The sequence below is a fragment of the Ptychodera flava genome (genome assembly GCF_041260155.1).
Source record: "Ptychodera flava strain L36383 chromosome 3 unlocalized genomic scaffold, AS_Pfla_20210202 Scaffold_26__1_contigs__length_13983176_pilon, whole genome shotgun sequence".
Classification (NCBI taxonomy): Eukaryota; Metazoa; Hemichordata; class Enteropneusta; family Ptychoderidae; genus Ptychodera; species Ptychodera flava.
In genome coordinates, this window is record NW_027248280.1 from 7,043,409 (window position 1) to 7,054,908 (window position 11,500).

General features: G+C 39.8%; 1 protein-coding gene across 4 annotated transcripts in view; it reads left to right on the plus strand.

The window, feature by feature from the left end:
- LOC139125818 (rho GTPase-activating protein 32-like) overlaps window positions 1-10,456 on the plus strand; it is a 51,849-nt gene extending 41,393 nt beyond the window's left edge. For 3 of the 4 annotated variants that reach the window (XM_070691922.1, XM_070691919.1, XM_070691921.1), the window contains 5 exons: window positions 1,816-1,860; window positions 3,437-3,585; window positions 4,168-4,384; window positions 4,781-5,013; window positions 5,299-10,456. In XM_070691922.1, coding sequence (XP_070548023.1) covers window positions 1,816-1,860; window positions 3,437-3,585; window positions 4,168-4,384; window positions 4,781-5,013; window positions 5,299-6,779 — 2,125 coding nt within the window. In that variant the 3' untranslated portion in view covers window positions 6,780-10,456. The remainder of the gene's footprint in view (window positions 1-1,815; window positions 1,861-3,436; window positions 3,586-4,167; window positions 4,385-4,780; window positions 5,014-5,298) is intronic. The other variant, XM_070691920.1, reaches the window with a different exon arrangement.
- Window positions 10,457-11,500: the final 1,044 nt, after the last annotated feature.

Consider the following 11,500-nt stretch of genomic DNA (forward strand, 5'->3'; position numbering starts at 1 on the left):
GCATAAACTAATGAAAATACCAACTTCCAACATTGTGTTGTCTGTCTCTCAGATAGTAACAGCAAGCACACTTGTGTCTTTGGGTTAAGGAAAGGTTTATGTTTTATTAAGTAAATACATTTTTGGGGCAAAAAAGCCATTAAGAGGTTCCATGTGCTGTCCTCGGGGAAAAAATCACAGAGGGTGTTATAGATTGGAGTGTATTGCTTTCAAATATGTTAACCGTATACCTGCATTAACCTAATGTGTTTTGTCTGTTACAATTGACCCTTTCCTTACCAAACTGAATATGTCAAATGGCTCTATTGATGTTAAACACCTTCCAGTATTCAATTACATTTTTCAAAAACAACGATCCGTATTCAGATAGCAAGTAAGCGTGTCATATATCACATCAGACTGAGCTTGTGAAAGATAGTTCGATGTGGAAGCTCATCCTGAATTTAGCAACATTTTGACTATAAATTCAGTCAGGTTGGTGCAAACTGTACCCCTTAAAGGAAAGGGTTAATTGTATATTGGTAAAGATGATATGTAAGTATTGCGTGTTCTTGTACTTTCCTTCCTACTCTGTTGTGTAAATCAACTATAAAACCTGCCAAAACCAACTGTGAATTGTTCCTAGTATTCTTAGGGACCTCACTCCACCAGTATGTAAATTACACATCCCGTCTTAAATTAGGAGTCCAAAAAAAAAAGAACTAAAAGAGATCCTTCCAATAAGCTCAGTTTGGTTTTGACAGGTTTTACCGTTTTCACAACAGTTAGCACTTTAATTTATTTTTGCTAAGATTAAACCATATTTTAATTTGCAGCAGCAGCACTAAGTGTGAGAATGTTTCTGGAAAAACTCGCATTTTCAGGGCTTATGTGCAGCATCTCGGAAGCGTTTAGGCAATTGGTCGACTGAAACTCATTGTCTTTTTAAATCATTTCCAAACAACCAATCAGCTTCTCACAGCCCTGTCTTTAGGCACCTTAAGTTTCTGTCAATAATGACATAGGCTGCTTAAGTTTCTATTTAAAAATGACATAGCCTTAGCTTCAGGCTCCTTAAGTTTCTGTTAATAATGACATAACCTCAGATTCCTTAAGTTTCTGTTAATAATGACAGTCTACCAATCAAATGTAACCTTCCGAGCTACTACATATCAGTATCGTATCCACAGTGATACACTGCGCATGGATGCATGCATGCTGATCATATTTAGATCACTTAGCACTGCACAAGCAGCTTTACAGCAGCAGTTGCTTTGTAATTTTGTTTTGCCCCAACAACTCTGCTTTGTCAGTCAGCACCAAGTGTATGCAACGTATTTGGAGAATTAAAAATGGAGCTTCCAGTGACCTTCAAAAATGCCTGATGGAATTTCCATGAGAAATCCCTCAAACCTTGTGTTAACACAAAATTAACAGAATCTCTTTTTTAAACGCCTGACTGACAACGCAGAATTTTAACATGATTTGAAAATCCTACCCCACCGTGCCATGGCATACAACAACCCTTGTGCTCCGTTCTATCCAACCCAACTCACCTACCTGCACTCAGCATGCATTATTTTCCACTCATGAAAGATGCAAATTCCTGGACGTTTCACCTATCAAGCTACTATCCACCACTGACCAACCACGTGAATTGTCACTTCATCAAACGACCACAAGAGGGCAGCAGATTCATGCTAGCATGGTGGTCTGTTCCATGCATTCCGGTCATCTCACTATTTGAGACGACCAATAATGGGGAGCATCACTGGCATGTGACGGTCACATGCCGTGGCTGTGACTAAATACCCTGACTGTTTTCTTTTCTTTCAGATCCAGACAGATAGAGACTGCTAGTATGGCATTTAAGAAAAGCAAGTATGTGAATTCAGTTAGGTTTAGAAAAGCACTATATATACATTTAGATATGGTGGAAAGTGTCAGCTAGAAGTAGTACTGCTGTATATTTTGTATTCTGATATTTGTTGTATTTTAGCGTAAAGTGTCTTTTTAGAACCTTACTAGTTCTGTAATTATGGTAACTGATATATAGTACGTAGTTTGTATATAATTAATGTAATGATTTTGAATATAATGATGTTAATCCTGTCGTAGTGGTTAACTTTACATAGTAGTGACCTCTTCAGAGTGGTTGCCTTCTGGTACACCTTTTACTGTTTACAAGTTAAAGACTCCTCAAGGCAGCAAGCTCTCTTCTGTGGTCAGTCGCGACCTGCAATTGCTCTAATGTGGAACCGCTACATTTGTATAGTGGTCAACATTTTTGACTGAGTTACATTGTGAATGATATTGAAAGTCTATCATTTTGATTGTTGGCTAATTCGAATGTAGTTTGATAAAGAAGTAGCATGATATTTGACCAAAATTAGGATAATCTTGTGTGCTATTGCAGGATTCTGTTCTAATATTCACTGTCACAAGGGTTGCACCAGCTTACCCCCGAAAGTAATGTTTCGCATGCCCCTACCTGCTTCTGTAGAGTAGACAGTTTTTTAGGTATCATGAATGACCACTACACACAGGATGGACTGTTGCATAAGCCAGTAGAGCCATCTATACTTAGTGTAGACAAAGAATTTTCCAACACCTATACTGCGTATTACTTTGAAAAGTGATTTGGCAATGGTTAACTATTAGAGGCACAGATATCCTGGTGTCACCCAATTCATTTCCTGATATGGCAGTCACCAGTTATCCCTGAAAAGCTAGCATATTTCTCAATTTTGCCAGCATAAGGTTGTAGTAAATTGTTTCATTCTTCAAACTAATCACTTACTCTATTGCTTAAATATCTTGTCCAAACTTACTACCAACATTTCTCAATTTAGAAATAGATGGTTTAATGGGTCTCTTCCAAGTAATAGGTTCAGCATGAAAATACCAATTAAAGATTGCACTCTCATTGTCTTCTTGATTAGTATTTGACGGCCCTTATTTTAATTGCAACAATCAAACCAGCCTCAAGTAATTTGAAAAGAGCCATCTTTTTAGGGTTTTTTGAAATAATTTCCATGCCCCCAAATTATGTTATTAAGAGCATAAACCAGGATTTACTGACCAATTATGCATCAAGAAGTGCATGAGGGAGCCATCTTTCAGCAAAGGTTGTACGATGCCTTTTTTTTTCAAAAGTAGTCCATTAAGTATTACTTGTATGGCACATTTTTCTACATAACAAAATTATTTTTTCACTGACATTGATCAATAGAAAAATAAAGCAGGGAAATGTATGATTTGTGTGTTCAATGAGAGAAATTCATCTAAAACATCAAAGAGGGATATTTTAATGTGAACCAGTGCTAACCATTGAAAATATGTGTTACATTTCACCATAGGTCACTGGTGATGTCAAACCATTGTTGTTGTTACAAAGGCACCTGTTGGTCAAATCCACATGTGGACACTCACTACTTTTAATCCCATCGCATTTCAGGTCACGTGAGATTGAGACTGGTCTTGCTGCGTTCATGGAGATCCGTGTCCAGTCCATCGTAGTGGAATACCTCATACGGAATGTGCATATGATATTTAGTGACAAAGTACAATCCCAGCTGGCGAACAATGAGAAAAAAGACATTTCAGGTAGTGTAAAATATTTAGGGCAATCAGATTTATAACAAGGATAGTTGAATGACTTAAATGGCTCGCTGTATTCAAAAATACCCTTAATAGACAAATGATGAAGTTGATGCTGTTATTGTTAAAACTTTGCACCCTGACTCCCTGGTACTCTATGACGTCATCGGACATTTCTGTCCGAGCCGGGTTCAAAGGGTTAAACAGATATGGACAGATACACTGTGGAATTATCTGCATAGCAAACCTTTAAATGATTAATACAGAAAGTTTGTTCTTTTCTGAAGTTGTTATTATTGTTGATTTGCGTCCATCTTTGTACAGTATGACAGAGTACTAATATCACTTCAAGGTTATTTACAGTTGGTGTGACCTACATTACCCTCTCTTTGTTATTCTGAAACCTGTGCTATCTAATTGTTATACTTTTGCCATTGTCCTAAAGGATGGCTTGGAGATAGGCATTCAGTATACATAGTTTGGAACCTTTCATGTATGATGAAAAATGCACTTACTACATGGCAAACCATCAAGTTTTGAGGGAAACATGTCATCTTAAGATTTGCTTCGCTATATATACCTTACCAGGATTGTCGACTCCAGGAATCAGAAGAGCCCGTCCAAAGTCGCTCATTCTGTCAACGCCCACAAAGTTGTTGTCCTTAGAAGAAGCAAGGGCTCGTAGCGGTGTTCAGTCGGTGCAAGAAATACCAGTGACTGACAGACAGAAGTTCATTGAAGTTGGTGGGGGTCCTGCTGCACTTCCAAAGCAATATCATACTGTCATTGACCTACCATTTGACAGGTGAGGATCAAGGAATTCACTACCATGTTCTCTCTCTCTCTCTCTCTCTCTCTCCCTCTCTCTCTCTCTCTCTCTCTCTCTTTTCTCTCTCTCTCTCTCTCTCTCTCTCTCTCCCTCCCTCTCTCTCTCTCTCTCTCTCCCCCCACTATACACACACTCTATGCCGTAATCCTCCTACCCCACTCCATTACATCATCTGCCATCCATTTCTGCATGTTTTCATTTTTGTCTGTGTCATTGCATACATGAAGATTGAATATAACTGATGAATATATCTGGCTACCCATGTGATGCCAACTCAACAAAAGATATATTCTTGTACATACATGCATTATTTAATGTAGCCTTTTTTCTGCATGCCATTGAGATGCTATCGTTTTGCACCTTCCACAACAGAAAGAAGCACTTAGCTGGGAAAAGCAAGAAATCACCAAGCGGCTGGAAGGCACTATTTCGATCAAGACCTGGTGTGGACAGTAAGCGCAAACTACAACGGAAATCCAGTGTTCAGCCAGAGAAGGATGTCAGTATCACTGAGAAGAAGAACAGCTTGCGATCAGTCCGCAGTGCAGAATCACTTGTGTCTGGCAGCGACACGTCCGATGGAGCCAACTCTCTATTCTTCCAAGGTCTCTTTACATTTCTTTTCTGAACATTTTCCATTTTCTTTTACATTTAAGGCCTAAGTCTGGCCATGAGAGGTATCAAATTTAATGACATGGAGAACAATTTTGAGGAGCTTCTAATACATGCCAGAGTTTGACTTGCATAGTAAATATAATCAAACCTACTGTGTCCAAGTGAAGGGGGCTCTTGGAGGTTGTGAAGTGTATATTTGATGTCACAATTACATTCTTTAGTTCCAGAAAAGCGTAATTTATCTTGTATGAAACGTATATCTCTTTTCTTTCCAGAAGCTGATGTTTCTCCGAGAAGAGGATCTGAGAGCTCTCTGCCAAAGGCAACATCCCACAATTCATTTTTTGAAGGAGACAGTGCACTAGCTGCCATGGCAACAAATGCCATGGCTACTCCTCCTGAAAGCATGTTTGCAAAGCCAGCGAGGAGGCCCAGGGTCCCACAGCGTCAGCGATCTCATTCAGAGAATCCACCTGTTGACATTGATGTGGAATTCGCGCTTGGAGGTGTGGAGTTGAGGAAGAAGCGCATGAGGCACTCTGATACTCCTATCCGTTCCGGAATGATCGTCCGTGATGTTGATTACCTAGCAATGAGTGGGAAGAGTGGCTCCCCATCAAAGGAGAGGAATAGAAATGGATTATGGCTTGACGGAAGCACTCAAGCACTGCCAAGGAGTAAAAGGTTGTCTGACCAATCTCCAACCAACAGCAATCGTTCATCTAGGTCTTCTCAGTCATCAAACAGTCCTGAATCTAAAAGTGAGAGACACAGGGTATCAGCGGTAGAAGTCGAGGAAACATCTAGATCCAAATCAAGACAACCCAAAGAGTCTTCTAAGAACAGAATTAGTGTGACAGTGGAGCTGCTGTCAACAACAGAACTTGACTCTGAAAGCCAGCAGAAAAGGAACTCAAAAAACATAGATGATAGTAACTCCGGAGACAATGAACAAAAAGTGCCTGTTATAACAAAAACAGAACCCAGCCATGAAACTGTCACTTTAAATGTGCGTATTCCTCCATATGTCCCTGGGCATCGTATAATTAGGTTACCAGACCAGGAAAGAGTAGCCCTTGCTACGGAAGACAATTTTCGGCTCACACCGTACAATACTTTGGAATCAAATATTTCACTGCGCAACTTTGATCAGAGCAATGATGAAGAGTTAGTCAAGACACCAACTGCCACTGACAACTCGTTCAATTTGGAAACTGTTATGTCACAATTTGATTCAATGAGGGAGAAATACCTACGACAGGGATCCGTCAGTCCAGCTCTTTCAAATAGTGATGATGGCATGCCAAGTCCTCAGCCTGACCGTGTTAGCCCAGTTTTCTTGGAGAGCTATGTGCCATCTATGTCTAACCCAACCAATGCAAGTATTGCCTTAGACTCTGACAAGACCGGGGGATCAAATTTGTCTCCTACATACGTAACAGTTTCGGTAGAGCAGCCAAATGGTGCTCAGGCATCTGAGGGTCCTATATCAATTGAAGATAATTTAACCTTCACAGAAGATAAGAATGTGCAAGAGAGACCGGTGGGTGTGAGAACTTTTCAGGAGAAACCTTCAGAGACCTATTTACTGGAGTCATCTGATCAAACCAATAGGTCAGAGTCATGTGTTAGCGAAAGGGAAGATCCAGGGTTATCATGTGTTCAATGGAATCCCCAGATTCAAAGACAGTGCAGGTGGACCACCAGAACTTTCTCACACAAACAAGTCTTGCAGAGATGTCAGTTGAAAGCGTAGATGAGCCACTTTTCAGTCAGAAGAATGTCTTAGCATCAATCTCTCTCAGCCAAGAATTTTTGAACATGACTCAGAACAAGCTCAATCGCCTCGTAGTGCGGGACCAATGTTCACCGAGGAGGACACTCCAAGCACCCAGAGTACAACGCTATCCAGTCCTCTGAGAATCCCGCCCTTTCCACTGAGTTGTAATCTATCTCCATCCCTCTCGCCAACATCTCCAACCATGTCGTCACCAAGTCCCACATCGCCGGAGTTGAAAACTCTCCACCACTGCCAAGTCCGCCGTACCTGCGTGGTTCAGGATCGTTCACCAAGAGCAGTACTTCAAGTGTCTTTACTTTTGATGAACGGCACCAGGACACAACAAGCATATTGTCCCCTTCATCCGTCATCAGCAGTGCATCATACAGCTTCCCAACAACACTGGAGATAAGTTACAAAAGTGGTAGTTCAAGCTCAGTGAGCTCCAGAAGCACCTCCAGTTCTGCTAGCCCTCGAACGCCAAGAAGCCCATCTAGTCCTGTCAGATCAATAGTCCTGTCCGGTTCTGTTTCACCTTCAAGCCCTCGGAGCCCAAATGGAAGTAGCCTAATGATGGCTGAAAAGCCTCCTTCATCTCCGAGGAGGTCACTGGGCAATCCCTCCCCTGTGAGGTGGAGGACAGGCCGTCGAAGCAGTCAGGAGCAGAGTCCAAGTCCTACTGATATTGCATATGCTGCAAGTGATGAAAGGATGAAATGTGTGGCTGAAAAAATGAGCACTCATCATGATGACCTTGCAATGTATGAGAGTCACCAAGACTCGAGGCTTGAGAGAATGACTAGTCAAAGTGACTCTGAATCAGAGCGATTGGTAGAACGACGGTCGCCATCTTACTATGAAAACATCACATCCTATGATACAGACAGGGTATTTACACAAGAGACAGATGTCGGGCAAAGCAGATTTCCTCAAGGGTCGAATCTTGAAGAGCTGTCAAAGAGACTATCTTCTGATGACATGTCTGATGACCTACCTCTTGGTGAATCACGACTTAGTGTGACGACTGTGGCATCACAGTATGACAATTTAGAGGAAGACAGCAGCCGGCATCAAGAAGACTGTGCTGCTAACTGTGACAACAGTCAGTCTACAGACTATGTGAACGTTGGTCACAATGACAGCTATTCGTCTGCAATAGAAAACAACCAAATCTCACCAACAGAGTCTGTTCTCACATAAAACAATCAAAGCGTTCTTTTTTGCCAAAAAAGATAAAAATCATTTTTTTGTAAAATGACTCAACAATGAGGCTAAAATAGGTCACAGAATTTACAATTTGGACTTTTTTTATCATTATCAAGATTAAGTGGCATTTCATAGAGAATTTCAAAGCTCAAAAAGTTGGCCTGAAATGAAAATTTTGTATACAGCATGATTTTTTCAATGTCTTTGCAACTACCATTGATTATAGACGATGTAGCTTTTGATCAAATCAATGGTTTACAAGGTATACAAGAGGTCATATCCACTTATAAGTCATAGGTCTAGGTCATTAAGTGTAATACGAAGGCCACTACAAACTGTATATAGATCAAATAGCATTGAACATATATGTGTGCATTATCTTTTTTGTCAGCATTATACTCAAAGCACTATATTTTGATCCATATTCAGTCATTTTGTTCAACATTTTGAAGTCAAACTTATATTGATTTTTTTTACCAAGCTGTTTTCTTTGAGCGAGATATTTCATTCACATTTGTGAGAGTACTGGTAGTTGTTTTGCTGAAAAGAGTATACCGGTACATGTACAGATAAATATGAGCTTATCAGCGGACAAGTGTACAAACACAAAATAAACCTAAGTTTGTGATGTATCACAACGTATACATTATATTCATGAGGTATTCTCATGATTCCTGCAACACTACCATCTCTGCTGGTTTTTCAACCCAACGAACTACTTTATGAAACTTTCAGACAATCTGACCAGTCACTTCTTTCAGTCACAAAGTTTTGGTATATACATGTAAGATAAGTAAATGTAATTCACAATACAACAGTTAGTCCCTACAAGCAACAGACAAACTGATTTTCAGTTGGTTTACTCTCAAAATGATAGGCATGTGCTGATAACTGCTCTTTGGAAGTAGGCACAGTGATGTTGCTCCTGGATAGAAAGCTGTGAGGTGGGTACCATGGGTAAACCACTCAAAGGATATCTTCCAAAGAAAAGCCCCTGTTCTATAGTGATAAGGTTCACACACTGACAAACAATGCATCATTTCCACAAATACCCAGTAATCCATAGCAGGAAAAAATAAGTGCGTATTTGTACTGTATTTGTGAAGGAATTCATATCCGAGTTCGATTTCAGACAGCGACGGTATTTCCACATTTATGTCCATACCACCATTACTCATAGCAAGTTAACATATCTTTTATCACCAAAATGATTGACACTGGCGTGGCGTGTCCAGTCGGTGTATTATACCAGTTGGGAAATGTCATGGAAAAACGCTACATCCTCATGACTAACATGTTTGAGGAGCTTTAATTGGATGAGTGGAAATAACAACGTGTAGATACTCTGCCTTTTGGACAGTGACTCCCATGAGAATTTTTTTATCATTTACAAACTGGGATCATATCACAACAAATTAGATGATGTATTTGAATTTTACAGAAAAAAAACCATCTTTCATTCTCTATGAGTCTATTATGAAATTGTGTAGTTTAGGAATAAAATTACATACTAGACACTTTAGAATCATGTGCAAATGACTTTGAGACCAAAACATTTTTTGTCTTACCAATTGTTTCGTATTGTTGCATAGATTAAGTGTTAATTGTTCTCACTATAAAAGCCGCAATAAGAGATGTAGTTAGGCAAGTGCGACAGGCCGCAGGTCCTTGTATAATGGGTTGGGATGCTCAAATATAGGTGATGACCTCAGTTAATATGGCTGCGCTTTCAAAGCCTGGTTTTGATGAGAAGGGTGATTATTTCTAGGGGATCGGTGCTAAAATGACCTCCTAGCTCATCTCATGGTAAAACTGATGTGTAAAAGGCAGACTTGAGATGCTTGTTTATATGAATTGGACAGCATATGCTTAGACGTGGGAGCAAATTGCCTTATTTTGTTATATGAAGCATTGCAAGTATACAGATGTACTGTAATTTTCTTTCAACACAAACGACCATTTGTCACGAATGTTTCATCCCATTCAGTAAAATACACATGAAAGAGGAGCGAATGAACAAGAAAGGTCTAATTTTATATTTTAATGTCAATGTAGGAATTGCTGCTTGGCAAAAAAAAGTACTGTTACTATCTGCAGTTTAATGGCAGATGGTACAACACAAAACAGTTTGATGTATTTTTGGAACTCACAAGAAGAAATTTAAGCACGTGGCTTGCCGAGCTACTTTTAGAGACAGGTCGCCCCGATTTTTGTTAATGGTAAAGGGTGCTACTAGATATCTGCAGGTGACCGCATGCAATACTGCCTCTGTAAATTTTTTTTGTTGCCTAACAATCATGATTGTTTCATCAGTACACCATTTGTGCATTGTGGATCACTCATGTGTTTGCTTTTTGTTAAGGGGGAAGTTGAGAAGAACAAATGTACTAGTTTAAAAGATTAATAAAGATACTGTAGCACAAACATTCAATGAGAATTACCGATAAGTCTGTGTAACTGTCCATCTATATATCCATACTTTGACTCACGTTTTTCCTGAGAAGTATGGGATTAGAAGTTCGAATGTCTAGTAATATAATGTGGATGAGAATGAAACATTTCTTTTGCAATTGCCCCATAGCCCTTGAACTATGGGGTAGACCCCTGAATTTGGTTGATAAGTACCATTGCAGGGAGCAAATTGCATCTTCCTGTCACATTGAACTCAGAATATAAATTTTCATGAAGAATGAACTCTCTTTTCTCATTAATATTTCATGGGAGCTATGATGAACACTGTCCATGCATATATCCGTAAGAGATGACCTCATTTGGACTTGCTTCAATGCTCAACGTGATGAAAGCTTTTGTAATTAAGCTTTTCAGAGGTAGCTTCAGGAGGCAGGACTTGATCACTGGTTCTTGCACTAGTGAGTTCTCGCATTAAAACATAAGTGTGGTGTCAATGTTCGATTTGCCCCACAGTTGGTAATACACATGGATGGCAGCCATTTGGCAGCTGAGTTAATCCCTCAAACAGGGCTCTGCTGTGCTAACGGCTGTTATAGATAACTGGCAGTGCATCGGTACGTTCTCGATACAGCAGGACCTTAACCTGCATTCATGTTTCATGAGCTGTGTGGTTGAGTCGAGTTGGAATTGTGAGAAAGACATCAAGATATCAAACCCTCTGTAGAAACTAAAATTATAAAAGACCCTGGAAGATTTCGCTGCTCAAAAAGTAGTGTATCGCGGAAATGCCACCGATTTATAACTAGGACATAATCACAATTAATTGCTGGAGCCATGGAGATAAGTGTAAAACCTCCATGCTCAAAAGTTTGTGTGTCACACATTCTGTACTAGTCACTAAGAGTGTCTCCCTTAATCCAACCAAGTGACACAATTTTGTGTGGAATATGACCAGGTCTGAGTAAGCAGTCGGGAGACGAAGTCGTCTAATACTATAAATGACTACTTTATTCTATACTAATATAATAGACAGTGGCTAATACAGTGAAGCATAACACTTGGGTGAGAGACCGTACATA